A 20267-nucleotide genomic window follows, 5' to 3' on the forward strand; every position below is an offset into this window, starting at 1 on the left:
ATCTAGCATCCAGCAGTGTGGTAACTTGGCAACATTCAGCGATTACATTCCTTTGTGCAAATTTGTCATATGTTTCTTCATGTGGAGCGATGTGTTAGTCCTGTTTGACCTTGAAGTTGAGAAAATGAGAAAGTGCTTGTGAGTAGACATTGTTTTAACAGATGCCTTTTTTCACACACGCTAACAAGGCTAACTTTCAAAACAAGATCTTACTGAGAGCAAATTTACTGTGGATATTGATCTGAACTTCTCAACGGAGAAGATTTAGAAGTTGCCGGCAGTTCTGTCATGAAATGTTAAAAAGACAGTTTGAGCTCTTAATTAAAATTGTGATTAGGCCTGACAGCGTGTTTACACAATTAATAATGGAAGCGTAATCAATCTTGACCTGGTGACTTTTCTGTGCAACTGTACCATGTGAAAGTTTGGTTTTTGTTGCCTCAATATGCCCAAAACCATCTCCGACAACAACGAGGAACTGCCGTCTGCTGTTGCATGACTCAACCTTTATGATCTGTGATCCATCTCTGGCTGCGTCCCATGCAACACATCTAATTTGCACTCTTTCCAAATACGAAACAGGAAAATGAATTGGTTTACGAGATGGAGGTCATCCAGATCTCTGGAGTTTACCGCTCATGCTCCTTGTAAACCACCCTACTACAAATGAATTTCTGCAGTAAGCAGTACAAATATTACATGGATGATTTCATTCATTAGTCTCAAATTGGCTTACCCAGAACTCCCTTCTTTACACTCCCAGAGCTGATGTGAGGTGGTATTAAAAACATGGCACATCTGTCGGCCCGATTTAATACTTCCTTCAACACTTTCAAAGAGAAAGTCCAAAGAGTTTAGGCTCGGCGGAGCTCTCCACATGATTGCAGACCTCTGCCGTTTTCATGCTGTCATTTGGAGACATGATGGAAATTAGCTCACGGTTTCCCTCCATCATTACGCTGTACATATACATCCACGTTTTCTGCGCTTCCTGCGCTGTATGGTTTGACCCTTTTGCCCTTTCTTCAATTGAATCTGGAAAATGCATTTGCAACAGCAGACAGGAGCGGAAAATGGGTTTACCCGTGACTCCCAAGTGCTAAGTGGAATTTTATATTTTTTTCTTTAACCAGGGAATGGTTTTTATTTTTTTGTGAATATGCATTGTGAACATTGTCATTCTTATATAATGTTCTTTCCCATTCTTGTTACAATTCTCAGAAATGAGTGCAGGATCGCAGAACTCCGGTGTGCGTATCTGTTTTATTTCGGCCACCCTCCTGTTCCATTGTGCTACACGTTTAATTTGGATAAAGCATTGTGGGGCTAATAGAAAGGGTAGATATAAACGCCAAGTCTCTGCAGGAAAAGGGACTGCGGAGGGTAAATTGTTATTTCAGCACCGAGGGAGGAGGGAGATTTCCGAGCGGAGAATCAGATCTGCTTAAAAAGAAGAAGAAAAAAGAAATTGAGAGAGAATGGAATGGAAAGAGAAAGTTAGGCTTATCTGTCCGCAGCAGCAGGCTTGAGCGCACAGCGTAACGACACGTCCTTGTTTGCTCCAGAGACCTGCCGGGGTTTAAGTGATATCAGCTGTCTCAGGGTCAGAGTTTTTTTGTGGTCATTTTCCAAATCCCTAAGAGAGCCGGTATGGCCGGATAGAAGTGCTGCCGAGAAAGGACCCGTGAACAGATACAGTGGCAAGACAATGTCCTTTCTTGTGGTCTCAGGGTTATTGTGGTGTCGCTAGATTGTGTGTCAACATTATCTGTGATTGTGTGGACAGAACTGCACTGTGGGTGACTACAATGCAGTCTCTAGAAGAAACTGTTTCCAAGGCTACAGCAAAACTTAAAGCGAAGTGAACGCTGTCACCTGGGAAATGAAAGACACAAGTTAATGTCAATATTCAGCCCTCGCATTAGTCATGACATAATCAGTTACATAGACATCCTAAAACTTCAGCAAATGTTCCAATTATAATGTGGATTAGGTTTAGCAAACCATATGAAAAATACCATAGTGTTACCATAAAATAAACTATAGACAATCACCATGATACAGTGAAGTTTTGTTTTTAATTACAGTGTAAATATATATTATGAATAGCAAATTGGAAAGAAATTGATTGCTCTTAATTAGTATGTCTACTTATAGACAACCATTCCTTATAAATAAGTAAAATAAGTAACGGCACCATGGTACAGTGGTGGTATCATACCATGGTCATGAACTTCATGTACCATGGTGTTTATTTTATTTTATTTTATTTTATTTTATTTTATTTTATTTTCATATTATCTTAGTTAAGAAAATAATAAAAATGTAAGTGTATTTTACATCTTCAGACAGTTCCTTTGACCTCATGATTCTCATTTGCTCTGACATGCACTGTGAGCTGTAAGGTCTTATATAGACAGGTGTGTGGCTTTCCTAATCAAGTCCAATCAGTATAATCAAACACAGCTGGACTCAAATGAAGGTGTAGAACCATCTCAAGGATGATCAGAAGAAATGGACAGCACCTGAGTTAAATATATGAGTGTCACAGCAAAGGGTCTGAATACTTAGGACCATGAGATATTTCAGTTTTTCTTTTTTAAGAAATCTGCAAAAATGTCAACAATTCTGTGTTTTTCTGTCAATATGGGGTGCTGTGTGTACATTAATGAGGAAAAAAAATGAACTTAAATGATTTTAGCAAATGGCTGCAATATAACAAAGAGTGAAAAATTTAAGGGGGTCTGAATACTTTCCGTACCCACTGTATATGATATGAAAAAAAAATGATTGCTCGTATTTAGTACAGCTTGTTAAAAATACATTTTGTTGCAATAATACTCTGACTATAGTGAATACATATTTCATTGTAACAATATTATCTCCAGTGGGACGGGCCGCTTGAGAACGAGGAGGAGGCTGTCGGTACACACAGTCATTACCACATTCAAAACCCTGTACTTGAGCACTGTGTTTTCTTGCACGATGTGATCCCATCTCTGCAATGAGGCAATTACAAGAGCAGACAGTTATTCTTCCTCTCGCAGCACGAACAGATTCAGTTTTAAAAGCACACCGTGTCCTTTATATTACTGTTGCGGGGTTGGGGGCCCGGCCTGCTGGGTGGAAGTTATAGCAATGATAGCTTGTTGAGATGCAGGTGGAAAAAGAAAGTCATTCACTTGTTCATTCTGCCTCCCGTGTCTTGTTGTTTCTTCCAGGAGAGATCTGTGCTTTTAAGATTCATGGGCAGGAGGCCCCGTTTGAGGCCGAGGTGTTGAACAGGACATCGGGAGAAGGGGTGCTGAGGGCCCGGGGCCCCATAGACTGCGAGCAGCAGAAGGAGTACACCTTCATCATCCAGGCCTACGACTGTGGAGCCAGCCCGAGTGGAGCCAACTGGAAAAAGAGTCACAAGTGAGTAGAGACACTTTGGCTGATCCGCTGTGGCATAGTCTAGTTCGACTGTCTCGAGCTTTAGTCCACTGGTGGACCGGTAAACGATTAAGAAAGTGTTTTCTCACTTAACTTTACTAACGTACCTCACAGTTGTGCATCTATGTGTAAATGTTCTTAGCAAGATAATAGTCAGATCATTAAAATTAATTATCTAAAAGTAGGAGTCTAATGAATTTCATTTAGCAAATCAGTGACTCAAGACTGGTGAAAAAGACGTCAAATCAGAAAGACATTTGAGGCATTATGTAGACCATAATTATTGTTTTACTTTTGATGTGGTATGTCACCTGGAAACGTTTGGTTTAAGTTTAAGTACTATGAGTCATTTTGGATAAAAGCTACAAAATACTAGCTGTATAGCTGTAGTCCACAAGTGAGAAGAGCGATCGTCTCTGTGATATGGACTGTGTGTGAGTTAAGGGACTGGTGTCCTGCTGTGCAAATCATGCATGTTTAATTCATTGTCTCGTTATCAAAGTTAAAAACAGAATGAAGCTTTACCGCATTTGTGAAAGCTTCTGAGGCAGAAGAGCCATGAGGAAACCAACTGCTGTGCTGACAGCCTAAACCATTATCTATTTCCTTTTGAGTTGTTTTTAGTATTAACATAGTCTAAGGTACTTCATAGAGCCCCACCACCATATTACCATTATGTTAGTGTCCAAAAACCATGTATTACCATGGTACCATGTCAAAACAACAAAAAAACTTGTTGTGAATGTTTATGAACAGTCTGACATTGTATCTACACCAGACGCGACTGTCTACACTAGATATGTCACATGACAGAGCAACCATTGCAAATCCATTTGTTCTTAGTGTCAAAAGTAGCTTGAGCTCTTCAGAAATAGAACGCAGCATCAGTTTACTGTCGGGAATTTGCTGTCATGTTGCCTCACACTGCACCGCATCCAGTGTAGACAGCATCACTGTTCATAATGGGCTTTATTTTTACATCTTTGATGCTCTTCACTGAACACTTACACAGATACACACAGGAGCATTTGAAAGCAGGCGTCTATCAGTGGATCCCAGATCTGTGTAAGCGCTTGGTGAAGAGCGTCACAGATGTCTATTTACAACATTTTGAAGCGTTGATCATTGTAGCCAATCACAGACATATCTGTTGAGTGCATGAACACAGTGGCCAATCAGAGGTGTTTAAGAATCCGCTCAACAGCGCTCAAAATGCTAGAGGGAAATGATGGTATCATCACGGGCCAGTTGTTCAAAAAGTTTAATCTGGATCAGAATGATCTGGATTTGGAAATCCCATGTTTTGCTATCCAGGATCAGGTAATCCATCTTACTTTTGTGCTGGTTTTTCAAAGAAAAATTGGATTGGATCACCATGATCCAGATACACACTTTTCCAGATTACCAAATCTGGATTACCAGTGCTCTACGGAGCAGTTTTGACCAGTTTTGACCAGTTTTAAAGTTTTACTACATTTTCCTCCTGGAATCCACCTTGAAATCCTACCCCCTGTTGGGATCAGGATAATCCTGTTTTTTTGGATCAAAGTTATCCAAATCCTACTGACAAGTTTTGAACAACACAAACTGAAGGTTTGATCCAGATTAAAACTAGGATTGGATTTTGTGATATAATCTGATTTCAGAATAATTTTTTTCCTTTTGAACAACCCATTTTCAAGATTTGATCCAATCCGAAAGCCGGAATCCGATCAGATTACTTTTGAACAACTGGCCCCACATTTTTTAAATTTTGGTACCGAAGTCTGTACTTTTGACAACCCTAAACTAAACAAGTAAAATTCCTTTATTTCAGTAGTGTAAAATTACTATAAAAGGCACAATATGTAAGATTTTTAGATTAAAATATCGAAAAATCACTAGAACAGTGTTAAATATTTTGTTGACTTGTGTTCTTACATTATCCAAAATGTTTCCAAGAATGTTTAAATCCAGAGAAATAAGCAATTTTAACCAGGACACGGACCATGTTTGTATGTCGTCTATCAATGACGCCATACCCCGTTACCCTCGATTTCCCATTTTATTTTGTAGAAACGATGGAAACACCAAAGATGCTTTAATATATTATGTGTTTTATTAGACCGGTGAGCAACTATTTGGATACATTCATCGACAGAAAACTAAATCACTGTTATATAGCTCAACACAGTAAGTCTTATTGTTTGAATCTCGTTTTCTTGATTTACTGTGAGTACCATGTTTTACCATGCCTAATATCGATCTAGCTTACTGTAGTGTGCAACAAGTGTCTCATAGCAGCCCTCAAGCAAACACACAGAGTAACATTATAACATAATTTTCAACACACAAATGTATCTAATATGAGCGGAAGCAGCATCTGTGGCATAATGAAAGCTCCACTGCTCTCGAGAAGTGTGTCGCGCTCGTCTTTCATTATCAGTCGCTCCAGCGGCCTCGCTCCGCTCCAACACGCTGCTTCATACTACAGTAATGTTAATAAATCTTTAATACATTAGCTCATCCATTAATATGATTTCTGCCCAAGTCCCGTCGGACTCTTTTTCACCGGCTGTAGACAAGAAGACAACACCTCCCATGATTCCACGAAATCAAGGCTTCAAAAGCTACGCCTTTGTTTTGAATTAGTGACATTCAGTGGCGAAAAATTACATATTATGCCTTTAAGGCTGGAATAGAATCATTCACTTTCCAACTTTGTAAATGGTTACTGAGAAAAAACTGTTTTCATTTGTCAGTCGTCTCTGTGTGAGTTTGTTGTATTCAGACGGTATCATCTACCTTTAGCTTGTAGTATGTTATGAAACAATCTTTTTATACAGTTTTATGTAAAACAATTGGTAGACTGCTGTTTCCTTCCCTATTTCATTAAAAGGAATTAAATTGCTGCTTTTAAGCTGATGAACCCACTGTTTCTAGCTGAAGTGTTGGACTTCTGCTGACTGATTGAAGTGAGACAACAAACACTTTATCTTAGATTAACGCTAGCACAATCAGTTAAATTATTGTTATGAGCTCATTAATTATGTTGTTTATGCGGGTCTATTTTATTATTTTTATTATTAAATCAGCCAGTAAAGTCAGTTCTAGAACAATTGAGAGTTTTAAGGCCCATTTACAGTAAGAACGCTAACTATATAGTGTCCACACCAATGGACAGTAATGTTTTATTTATTATTAGCACAAGCTGTCCGTTTTTGTTTCTTGTTCATCAGCTGGGAAACAAAAAAAATCGTTCTGAACGTGATTTCAATGATGTTGTCGTTACTGTTATAGCTGTGTGGTTGACTGCACTACACTATAGAATTAGAATGATTATTAAAACGTTATAGTTATCGTCCTTGGTGTGAAAGAGTCTTTAAAGTTTGTACTCATCACCTTAAATCTTAAATCAGAGTGAAGTTTAGTGTAGCCTTCTCTCGCTCTTTCCTTCCCTTTTCTTTTTTCTCTATCTGTCCCTGGCGGCACTTCAGGAAATAAGTTAGCTATAGGCACACACACACACACACACACTTGCACACTTTGCTACACACCCAGCCCTGGCTGGCCCTGCATTGATGACCCATCAAGATGTTTACAAAGTTGCCGGAAGCTCCGTACGTGCACAACAATCTCTCTTACAATAGCAACTCACTGCAGCTGGAACACAGCTCTGATGAAGTGCAGGAGAGAGCCGTGCTTCAGGCACCTACTGCTGTGAGAGAGAGATGAAGAAGTGCTTTTGATTTCACAGTTTGGGTCGTTCTGATGAATGTCTCTTGACACCTCAGTATGGAGGGCTGTGTGGGAACGTGTGCTCGCAAGAGCGATCGCAGATTACAGGATCTCAGCGGGATAATCTAAATGCAGGTCCCATTAACTTAATGTCTCCATTTAGGAAGATGTACAACAACATGTGGATTTATGTTTCTGTCAAAGAAGGTCACAGCTGGTTTGACTGAACAGACACTGAGCTGGACTTCTTTAAGATTTTATGTGAGCTCTGTGTACTGCAGTGCAACTTTCTCTCAGCCCTTTTTTTTCAGGCTGGTTATCATACAAATGATTTGGTTAGGGAAAGTAGGGTCATGTTCATTTTATATTAGTCTTTTTGTTCGATTTGATGTGTATTAGATTTAACTTGTTCAACTTTAGTTAATGTGTAATGTTGCTGTTTGAGCATAAACAACATCTGCAAAGTTACGACGCTCAAAGTTCAATGCAAAGGGAGATATTTTCTTTTAAAGAATTCACTGTTTAAGGACTACAACAAACGGCTGGGAGGGACTACAACAAGCTTCTTCCTGGGTTAGTGACATCACAAACCCTAAAATTTACATAAACCCCGCCCCGGAGAACATGCAACAAAGGGGGCGAGGCCATGTTGGGCTGCTTTAGAGAAGAGGAAGAGTTGTTGTAGTAGAGTGTTGTTGTCATGCCGTCATTTTACGCCGGACTGCTTCACAAACGAGGGTCAATTCAACACTGGATTTGCACAAAAGATGAACATGACGGCACATGCTAGTCGACAAGTTGAATCAACTCCACAGCAACTACATAAATTTATCCACTAACCATTCAGAAACGTCTAAAAGTTGTAACTTCTTCCTGAGTCTCTCCATCAGTGTCGACTCCGGTTTGAACAATGTAAGGCTGAACACCGTTACTGACAATCCTCATTTTGGCTGCGTGAGATTCTCCAGCTTTGTTGTTGTTGAGCTGTTAAAGCTCCGCCCTCTTCTGGAAAGGGGGCGGGAGCAGCAGCTCATTTGCATTTAAAGGGACACACACAAAAACGGCATGTTTTTGCTCACACCCAAATAGGGGCAAATTTGACAAGCTATAATAAATGATCTGTGGGGGATTTTGAGCTGAAACTTCACAGACACATTCTGGGGAAACCAGAGATTTATATTAAATCTTGTGAAAGGGGCATTGTAGGTCCCCTTTAAGGATGCTTACATTATTTCCTCATTTTTTCTTTTGGTAATTTCATGACATGATTCAGATTTTTTTTTTTTTTTTTTTTTTCTCCATGTGAAGCACTAATATTTTTTCTTCAATGTAAATATTTACAATCCGTGTGGTCTCTGGACAGTGCTCAGAGATTAATTTCTCTCTGTCTTTATTCATTTCTCTAACATGTAATGTTATTCACAGTTCTCTTGCACAGTTCAGAGGTGTTATGTCAGTGTGTCTCAGGTCTATTTGCACCTTGCTCTATAAAATTAACATCTCTTCTGTTCCTGACCCTGATTGGTTATTCTCTGTCCCTCCCTATGGTTCTGTTGCAGGGCGGTGGTTCATATCCAGGTGGATGATGTAAATGAGTTTTCCCCAGTGTTCAGGGAGCCGTTGTATCGTGCCACTGTAACCGAGGGCAAGATCTATGACAGCATCCTACAGGTGGAGGCCTGGGATCAGGACTGCTCTCCACAGTACAGCCAAATCTGCAACTATGAGATTGTTACACAGGAGACACCTTTTGCTATTGATCGAAATGGTAAGTCTTGGATAAGGACGTTTGTGAAAGGAGTGTAAATGGTACACTGAAATCATACTGTAAAGTATGCATACTGTGTCCACGTTTAATTGCACTTAAAGGGATAGTTCACCCAAAAATGAAAAAAAAAAATAAAAATAAAAAAATGTCATCACTTACCTCACCCTCAAGTTGTTTCAAACCTACATGAGTTTCTGCTGTTGAACACAAAAGAAGATATTTTAAAGAATGTTGGTAACCAGAGAGGTTGACGGTAGCCATTGACTTCCATAGTAGGAAAAATGTATTATCTTCTTTTGTATTTAACAGAAGAAAGAAACTCATACTTGAAGATGACTAAATGATGACAGAATTTTCATTTTTGGATGCACTATCCCTTTAAATAAACCTTTCTAAGATATTGAATAAAACTCAAACCTCACTAAATATTTTGGTAGAATTTAACTGATGCCATTTTTTTTAAAGGACTTAATACTTCTTTTCACCAAGGATGAATTAAATCGATCAAAAGTGACAGTAAAAAATCAAATAAAGACTGTTCTTTTGAACGTTCTATTTCAAAAGCACTAAGCAATACTTAAGAATGCTGAAAAATGTATTAGTTTGCACAAAAATGTTAAGCACAAAAATAATTAAGTTTTCAATATTTATAATAATAATACGTGTTTATTGAGCTCCAAATCCTCATATGAGGATCATGTGACACTGATGACTGGAGTAATGATGCTGAAAATTCAGCTTTGATCACAGGAATAAATTACATTTTACATTCTATTCAAATAGAAAACAGTTATTTTAAATTTGAATAATATTTGACAATATATACAGTATTTTTGATCAACGAAATGCAGCCTTGGTGAGCATAAGAGACTTCTTTCAAAAACATTTAAAAAAATCATACTTTTGAATGCTAGTCTGTCCTAAAAATGTTAATTAATTTATATTTGACTACCCTTTAATTTTAATAACTTTTTAATTTTCTACTTTTAATAAGTTCACATATTAAAAAAAACACTTTAAATAATATAAATTTATTTGATAAGCAGTACTTCACAAGATATTTAGATTTGATTTCAGAGGTTTTTTCTCTGGTTATACTGATCTGGCAGCTTTTTCACTGGTGTAGAAAAAAACATGTAAAAAAGACTTATTAAAATCTCAGATTTTTGCATTCTCAAGTGTGCCCATCATCAACAGTGGTTATAACATTATTGCTCTATTTTAATAATTAAACCAAATTTTAGCTCTAAGAATATACAGTATATAATTTAACTTTTTTTTTTACCTTCAAAGTAAAGACTAAGAAGTAAAAAGTATGTTTGTTCATTTTTGTTTCTTTAGAATGCTATTGAGGAAGAATACACGTTTTCACAAATTCCAAAAATATTACTTGAGTGACTAAGTACAATTCCAAAAGTAATTTGCACCCCGGGTCTGTTGTGGCTGGGCTGTCTTTTTTTCTACCTGTCTTTCTCACTATTTTTTCCATTACACCTAGAGTATAAAAGTGATAAAGACATTCAAATCATTGTCTCACCTCACGTACTTCACCTGTGATTCCTCTCCTAGGTGAGGATGATTGAATTTGATTTGTTTTAGCTTTCATTTTCTGTATTTGTCTTTCACGGGTGCAGAATCGATGTCTTATTTGGTTATCTTTGAATGCATGAGTGAATTAAACGGCTCATTGCCCAGCTGGACCGTCAGAGCTCCAATCTTTGACACTTCTGGGCACATCAGAAACGTCTCTAAGGCGCAGGAGTGACGTTAGCCCACGGATCACATAGCCACACCGCTGCAGATCAGACACCTGTCTCTCTGCTGTGGCTGTCTGCTTCCTTCTCATGTTTCTGGTGGGGTGTCAGCTGTCGCAAAGAGCTGCGCTCTCTTTCATGGGCTCAAGTCTGTCTCATTCACTTCCTCCTGCCGCCTTGGGCCCTGCCAGCGTCTGTAGTGCGACTGGCATTGACGGGGCTTGGTTAGTGCCAGGCGAGGCTTTTTTTTTGTTCTGAGGGCTTTTGGCTCCATTATTTACTGTGGATCAGAGGGCAGAGAGAGTTATTAAATACAACAGGCCCACTGGCACTGTGTTCTCCGGTCCAGAGAGAGGAGGAGGAAGAGCGGGGAGAGAATGGAAGAAAATGAGATCAGGAGAAAGAAGGGAGATGTACAGAGAGAAAGATTAATAGCTTGAGTATACAATAGTGCACTAATGATGTTAGGTAGAAGGGATGGAGGTTGTTGGTGGTGATATGAAACATCATGAAACTTGAGAGAATTCACTAAAGATCTTTTGTGAGATTTCAAAACCCTCTATTGTTTTTGCGCACCCAAGAGCTATCAGCAGAAAATATTCCTAAATTGTTTTCAACATAGAGATGGTGTGAATGAAACGTGACACAAAGAGGCACAGACGTTTATTTTATACTCACTTTTGAATGGATATGAATATGAATAGCAAGAGAAAGAGAAAAAAAAAAACAGAAAAAGAGAGAAATAAAGAAATAGGTGTAAAAGAAAAGGGATATTGGGGGTTAGATTTAATTTATACCATCAGCAGCACTAAAATGCTGGAGGCCATTAAATGAGTCTTCTTTGTTCTTTATGCTTTTATTCTGTAAGAACAGAAATTGAAACACATGCTGAGGCACAAGCTTAAAATTTCAATCAGAAGTGTCATGCCTATTCAGACTGAGGCAAACGCCCCCTCAGACTTTGAATGCAACTTTCATAAAAAAGTGTCTATGATAATTATGGTGGGTGATTTATTGTAGATAAAGAAAAGTGTGAAACATTGTGGCAGAATTGACTTGTCTAAATTGTCTAAATCAGTCCAATTTAATTGTACATTCAGCATATTATTTGCTTTTAACTGAAAATTCTGTCATCTACCCACAGAACTTTTTTTTTTTTTTTTTCCTGTGGAACACAAAAGAAGATATTTTAAAGAATGTTTCATCTGTTTTTGTTCGTACAATGAAAGTCAGTGGGATTTAAAACAACATTGACTTTCATTGTATGGACAAAAAGCACTGAGAAAAGATTAATACTAATCTTTTTTTGTTGATGTTTCACAGAAGAAGGTCAGTATACTGAGTCCTTCCTTTTATGCTGCTTTTTCATTCAACAAAATGTGTATTAGGGATGCACTGACACCACTTTTTTCCAGAAAGAGTCTGATACCGATACAGAGTACTGATACCTGTATTTTCATTGCATTTTTAATTTTTGAAAATATTGGGCAGAGAAACCAAAAGAATATGAAACAAATTAGATGTCTTAGCAAATAGATATTTCCTTAAGTTATTTTCATGCCTAATTATGCCTGTTAAAATGTATTGTAAGAGCTGCCGTTCCTTTCACTTTTTATATTATTGCTCTGTCATATTTTATCTTTAATTTAATAGCAGAGGGAATATTTAGAGCTGCTCCAGCAGGGCAAGAGCAGTAAGTGATTTTCTTTGTTGTTAGATTAACGTTGAGGACAAAGCAGCAGGTTTATTAGGCTGCTGTCACTTTAAGAGATGCACGTATCCAACATACTGTTACACACACTTTTAAAAGATATGTTCACCATCAGCAAAACTGCATAAATTTGATTCAAATTGTTGAAAACTATTAAAATACTATTTGGCCTGTGGAAATGAATGAATAAACTCTATTCTAAAACCTTTATCTGAAGTATTTTATACAATTTAGTTTTTATGGATAATTTGATATATTTATTCTACAACATAAAGAGGATATAGGATGATTTTTATCAGTGTAATGTATTGCACAAATGGCATTTATAGTCCATATCTAATATTTTCCAATGTCTTGTACCTTTGACGGTGTTAACCATGGTGTCACGTGGATGGGAATATGCATGGAAATGATATGCAGACGAGGTTATGCTAGGCGTCGTAAGCTCCATATATGGTGATTTCGGGGAGGAGACAGGGTGGAGATGCACGTACGCACAATCTTCCGCTGACTAGGATTTATAAAAGGATTTGTGCGCAGGTTCTGGCATAGGGGAAAGTGGGGTGAGTTGTGCCGGTTTTTACTCAAAGTAAGGGAGGAAGAAAGATCTTTCTGAAGATGAAAATACCTGTTTGCTGCTAAACACTGGCTTTTTTTTATAGCTGCCTTTTTAATACAATTAATTTTTTTTGACAGGAACTTTCATTAATAAGCCTTTATCTGACCGAGTTCTGCTGTGCTCTAAATCACTCACAAATCTTATGATAATTCGATAATCTCCATTCAGTTTTCACACAATATTAGTTGTTTTCATGCCTTTTGCACAATATTGGACCATTTCATGCTTTTCATCTTCAGAAAGTGCGTTTTATAAGTGCGTGGCATGATGGATTTTGGTCTAAAATCAAGAATGTCACGTAGTTTAACTGCTAAAATGTAAGAGTACAATGTACAAATACAAATTAATAATATGTTGAAAATAATCATACGTGGGGATGAGTTGTGCCACTGGCACAACTTAACCCAGGGCCTTTGGCACAAATCACCCCGGACCCACAAGTTTGAAAAACTAGCATGATCCAGCAGTTAAGAGCTAACATCATGCTAACTGTATAGACTCATTGTGTAGCCTGCTAAAGCACTAAAACATGTGTGAAATGTTTTCAAACTTATCTATAATTGTTCAGACACTACAATAAAAAAACCTTGATCATAGAAATTTTACTTTGAAAGGGAAAAAACAGTTTTTTTAGCTAAAATGTGCTTTCCTCTCATGCCATGTGTCTCTCTTCTTTGGAGGATGAGTAAAATGGATGGCTTTTCAAAATTATGTGGTCACATGACCAATTTCTTCTATGGTTTTCCAGAAACAATGGGTAGAACTACTTCCCCCCCTGGCATAAATCACCCCACTCTCCCCTACGCATGGTTTTATAAATCTGATTTTTTTTTGTGCGTATGCAGAATTTAGTTTTTGCGCGTACATACACTTTTAGGATGAAATCTACACAAAGTTTTATAAATGAGGCCCCTGAAGTGTAACATATTAGATCCGTTTGGTACAGTAGGTCTTAATATATAGGCTGTCTGTTTCATTAATGTTAATCAAACAATTGTAAAATATATATTTTTTTCCAATAGATATGGGCTTTGACTTGCATTGTGCCAAATTAGGTGATATTATTTATTTTAAGGTATGATTGCAAGGTGATTTTGTTTTGGAACCTTCAGAAAACTTTAACTCGATTTTTCTCAAAATTGACTATCGACTTCAAGCAGGTGCAGCTCAGTCATTTTTTGTTGGATTCCAACAAATCATACATCATTTTGAAGGTTTTTTAATAGAGAATGTGAGAATATCATAATTGCGACTCATTTAGCCAGCACACATAATAATTCAATAACAATATCAGTAATATATTAAAATATGGCACTTGAAACTAACAATCATTGAATGCCAATTTTCTGCCCGCTTTCTCCACCAAGTGAGTCAGGACAGCCAATGGTGCCTCCTCAAAAAAGATGCATGATGGCTTGAACTGCACTTGCAAAAATGTAGACAAGTTGAGGATCCCACACGCTTGCTCGCCCTCTTTGTCTTGTTTTCTGTTGTCATACTCTTGTTTTTATCTGCGCAGCACAGAAAGAGGCTCATTGATAACCCACTGGAGGAGAACTGTTCCCTTTAAAACTCCCCTGCTCTTAATCATGCCACCTGACATTAGCTGCTGTAATCAGCTCTATCAACTGAACTGGCTCTCTCTCTCTTACACACACACACAAACAAACACACACATACACACCCCTCCTGCTTCCTCCCACATACCTGTTTGTTAAAGTAAAGCTTTGAGGGGTTTCAAGACACACTTTAGCTTTGTGGCTCTGAGGATCGGTGCAGACTTGGTCTGGGAGCCCAGAGCGACTGACCTCTATTCCTCATTGCTGTCTCCTTGACAGCACGGCTGGTCTCATTGAAATGCAGCCAGCAGGTAAAAATAACCACAGGCCCACGGACGTGCGAGAGCATCAAATCACTAGCTGCTAGTTCAGCTTCATCTGAACTCTGTCACCATGGAGTGCATTCGGACTCGTCGCCTTACGCCAAACAGCAACCTCGCAGCTTCCTATAGCAACTGTGGGAGCTAAATGCCAAATTATACACATCAGTCCTGTGACAAAAAGCACTCATTACTCAAATGACAGGTAGAGGATCCGTGTCATTACGGTTCTTTAACCTGGAGCTCTGCAAGTGTGCAATCTGTGGTTTGCTGGCACATCTTGAGCTGTTAACCAGGAAGCATACTCATCACTAATAAAAGCTTTCAGAGCATGGTCTGGCTTCCCTCCAGAGGTTGGAAAGTCAAAATGTACCTTTAGCTCTTAGCTGATAAAGAATGACTCATACAACAATGTCAGATCTGTACATTGATTCTGTACAGAGGTCCGGGTTAGTAATGATTGATTATATTTCATATGTCTTGATGGAATGAAAGTGCATCTCACTAGTGGAAGCAGAACCAGTTTCCAGTATATGGTTCGTTGTTTGCTGTACAGAAACGCTGTAGTTTGAGCATGTCTCTCTTGCTCAATGCCTCATTTAAAATGAAATGTGTTAATTGAAAGATTTCAAGCTGATCAAGAGCTTTTCTTAACCAGTTAGCACTATTAGCTTGGTAATTAATGACACAAAGAAATGGTTCATTTGAGCATCTTTATCTTCAGTAAAATTATGTGATATTATACATTTTAAAAACATTAATATTTGATTTGATTAAGAATAAATACATTATCCTTCAAACGTTTGTGGACAGTATAATAATAAAAAAAAAAGAAATTAATACTTTTATTCAGCAGGAATGCAACTGATAAAGTGACAGTGAAGACATTTATAATGTAACAAAATATTTATTTATTTATTTATTTATTTTTTAATAAATGCTGTTCTTTTGAATTTTGTATTTATTAAAGAAACCTGAAAAAAGTATTATATGGTTTTAATACTGTGGTGATATGGTATTATGTGAGTTTCCATAACGGCGATTTTCACCAAACCGCTCTCAAAAAAAAACAAGCGAACGAATTTGACGAAGATTACATCAAAATGGATGCGAGGCTGGTATGTCATCACAAGCATGACCTGAGGCAACTTGCAGCGTTTCGGCACAATGCCACCTACTGGTCTGGAGATATGAAAATGGATATTTTTGCTTATAACTTCTGAATGGTTTCTCCAAAATTAATAAAACTTGTCTCTTTTGATTTAGTGCAGCAAGTCGAATAATACTCTGTTTCCCCATATCAGCCATTTTGGGTATTGGCCAATTTTGAATTTTGTTGTAAAATGCTGTATTTTACAAATGCATTAGTGTATTACTGTATATAATTCTATACAATTCAATTCACATTAATTTGTATAGCGCTTTTCACGATACATATCATTTCAAAGCAGCTTTACAGAGAATGCATGTCAACATTACAATTTAAAGAATGCAGTTAGCAAATAATGTAATAATTTAGGCAATTAGTTTACAGTCACTGTTAGCAGTTTAACTGAACGTAGAAGCAATGAGCTCCTGGAAAAATGAATTACGTTAACAATAATTAGGATATAGTAATTGTGCAATGTGCATGTTGATCCAGAAGATTATATAGTGATAGATTATATGATGTATATAGTGGGACCATGCCCTGAAGGACAAACATTATAATGAAATTTAAAAAAATCTTTGTAGCTTTTTTGATTAATTTTGCCTATTTTAAAGAGATTAGTCTTGATAGAGTCATACCGAGAACAACAATACCAGCTATGCTATATGTGGTCGAAATTGTTTTGTAATTTTGTTGTAAATCTTCGAAATACTTTTTCGAACTCGTTGGTCTGATTTTCACCAAAATCGACATCTTTAGACCATGCCGGCAAAAAGTTATTAAAAGATTTTTGATTGACCAAACCGTTCTTTAACAGCGCCAAGTAATGGTCAAGAGTGATAAGCAATTAAAACATGTTACTGGTGATTGTGTTTATAATTTTTCAGTCGTTTTGCCTAAATGTATCTAAAAATGTCTTTTATTACTCATTGTTGCAGTTGGTCTGATGCTTCCAGCCATGTTTGCATGACTTATCATGCCTTTTTTGAGCTTAGCCATGTCAATTGCTGCTTGAGGCAATATTTTTAAATTGCAATAATATTTAACAACATTACTGTTTTACTGTATTTTTTAATCAAATAAATTCAGTTTTGGTGAGAATAAGATACTTAAAACATTAAAAAAAAAATCTTACTGAACCCAAACATTTGAATGGTAGTGTACATTGTAAATATTTTATTAGTTATTTCTAACCATGCACCGGATAGAGTACCCATAAAAAGTTAGAATGGCTTTGTTAAGAATGGGGATACAATTTTGAATGACACCAGAAATGCAAATCCATTTGTTTTCTCCATAGATGAATAGAAGGGCTTACTTTTGAGCTCTGTGTTCAGAGTAAATATATATTCAAAGTATGAAGTCAACATTTGTAATTTTATTAAACACAAGTCCCACTTACATTTTTTTACTTGCCATGAATGCAGATAATAAACCATTACAAAGACTTGTGAAATGTAAAATATGGAGATTAGATGTAATTGTCTTTATTGTAATTAGCAGTACTGGAAACAGTCTTGCAGATATAATCCATAATTGCTGAAACAGGGACACTTACTCTGTTGAAATTACTTTTGTGATTGAAAACATTTGGCCAGAGCCATTATATGGGAGCTTAATTATTGTTTAAAATGCATATGTTGTAGTAGTATCTCTGGCAGCTGCAACAATTACAAATTACTCTTTTAAGTTATACTTTTCATGTTCAGCTTAGTGTCCACTTTTATTTAGCAATTTGTCTCACATATCATGGGCTTGTTTTTTCTCTCTTTCGTTTTATTTTTTTTCTCCAGGCAACATCAGGAACACGGAGCGACTGAGTTATGACAAACAGCAGCACTACAAAATAATGGTGACTGCTTACGATTGTGGCCAGAAGAGGGCGATGGAGAGCGTTCCGGTTCACATTGATGTCAAACCAGTGTGCAAGCCTGGCTGGCAAGGTCAGTCCATACTACTAACCGAACACTATGTTACCTTAACTTTTGCTGTTGCCCTATTCCTTACGCCATTCAAATTAGCTGTGTATCATGATCAATTTTTTTACGAACAGCTAATATTTCGTAATTGTATTGTAGATGTTGACTTTGACATCACTGCTTATGACTCGAGTGGCTTAAAAAGATATTAAAAAAAGAAAGAAAGAAAGAAAGAAAGAAAGAAAGAAAGAAAGAAAGAAAAGCTTTCAAACTCTCATGTGGCAGTTGGACTAACTACCATTGAGATGAATGGGAATTCTAGCGAATAGCTTTCTCTAGGTATTGTTGACTTTCTGTCTATCTTTCAAGGCAACATCTAAGTAAAGTCTTTGTCTGTTGTTGCAAAAATCTCAGATGCTCTTCAGTAATAGTTTTCAATATGCTGAAGGTCTTATGGAAGTCAATTAATTGCATCTATATGTTTAAATGTAAGAAAGGAAGAAAGAGTAACAGAGTGTCAGAGATATTCAGATAAAAACTTTCTCTTTATTTGACTCCCTGTCGATTCTTGAGTCAGCTTTTTTGGATTCAGAGTGATTTTGACTTATAGGGTTAGTTCACCCAAAATTGAAAATTCTGTCATTAATTACTCACCCTCATGTCGTTCCACACCTGTAAGACTTTCGTTCTTCTTCAGAATACAAATGAAGATATTTTTATTTTTAAATATTAATCTCGCATGACGCATGCGTGTTGTGCTGACGCAAGAGCAGATGTGGTTACGTGAACGCGCATTGGAGATTATAAAACTGTCTCACCGTTTCATAAAATTGAAGTCCAGAATTAAACCACTGGAGTCATATGGATTACTTTAATGATGTCTTTACTACCTTTCTGGAGCTTGAAAGTGATAGTTGCATAGGCTGTCAATGGATGGACATTGACATCAGATTTCATCAAAAATATCTTCATTTGTGTTCTGAAGATGAACAAAAGTCTTACAGGTTTGGAATGACATGAAGGTGGGTAAATAATGGCAGAGATTTCATTTTTGGGTGAACAAACCTTTTAAATTTCACACAGAAATGAAAATTCTGTCATCATTTATTCACCATCATGTCGTTCCAAATCTGTAAGATCTTCATCTAGAACGTGTCCAGAGAACAAAAGTCAATGGGGGCAAAACAATTTTAAAATAAAAACTAAAATAAAATAAAATACTGAAACATTTTTTTAAAATGTCGAAAATGATGACAGAATTTAAATTGTTAGTGAAATATCTCTTTTAGGGAAGTGCCAGAATACTAAAGCCATTTTCGGAGGGGGAAATAAACGCAGTCTATGGAGCCCTGAAAGGGACATGGTTAGTCGTGATGGTTCCTGAGTGTCACTGACAAATATCTAATCTTGTGAAATGTGTACTAAGCACTGACGCTCTGTAGTATACACACAGCACGTGTGATTGCGTATCTCGAAAGTGAAAGTAAAAATGTGCATTCAAAAGAGATTTCAATACTCTGCATACAGTATATACAGCAGCTTCCTGATGCTGGCAAATTAATTACATTATAATTACCTAACGAGAGAAAGCATATATATAGAAAGAAATATATTTGTTCCTCCCATCTCACACATATTCCCTTTAGGGGCTCCGTAGTACATCATTTCCTTTCCGAATATGGTATTTGGCTTCGGGCACATCCCTAATCCATTTAAAGGATTAGTTCACTTTCAAATGAAAATTACCCCAAGCTTCACTCACCCTCAAGCCATCCTAGGTGTATATGACTTTCTTCTTTCTGATGAACACAATCTGAGATATTTTAATAAATATCCTGATGCATCCGAGGCCTTCTGAAGCAAAGCTATGCAAAAAAAAATAAAAAAAAAATATCTAGCTTCCTCCAAACCGCCTTCCATATTCAACTTACGAAGAAAGTGTAAACTGGCGTCAGTTAAGCTTTTCCCGTAAGTTAAATAGGGAATGTAGCGTAAGATTTTTGAACTGTGAGAGTTTTACACTTTCTTCATACGTTGAATACGGAAGACGATCTGGCGGAAGCTAGATATTTTACTTCATAACTTGTTAAATTTTGATTTTTTTTTACACAAACGCATCGCTTCACTTCAGAAGGCCTTTAATAACCCCCTGGAGCCGTGTGGAGTACGTTTATGATGGATGGATGTGGATGGAGACACTTTCTTCTGATCCCGTTCACTGCCGTTATAAAGCTCGGATGCGTCAGGATATTTATTAATATAACTCCGATTGTGTTCATCAGAAAGAAGAAAGTCACATACACCTAGGATGTCTT

The 20267-nt window shown here is 37.1% G+C and overlaps 1 protein-coding gene across 1 annotated transcript in view; it reads left to right on the top strand.

The window, feature by feature from the left end:
• The window catches only part of clstn2a (calsyntenin 2a), a 288222-nt gene that overhangs the window by 183864 nt on the left and 84091 nt on the right, over positions 1-20267 (top strand). The window contains exons 3-5 of the mRNA XM_048162822.1: positions 3222-3417; positions 8712-8920; positions 17827-17976. Coding sequence (XP_048018779.1) covers positions 3222-3417; positions 8712-8920; positions 17827-17976 — 555 coding nt within the window. The remainder of the gene's footprint in view (positions 1-3221; positions 3418-8711; positions 8921-17826; positions 17977-20267) is intronic.

This window comes from Megalobrama amblycephala, linkage group LG17, assembly GCF_018812025.1.
Source record: "Megalobrama amblycephala isolate DHTTF-2021 linkage group LG17, ASM1881202v1, whole genome shotgun sequence".
Classification (NCBI taxonomy): Eukaryota; Metazoa; Chordata; class Actinopteri; order Cypriniformes; family Xenocyprididae; genus Megalobrama; species Megalobrama amblycephala.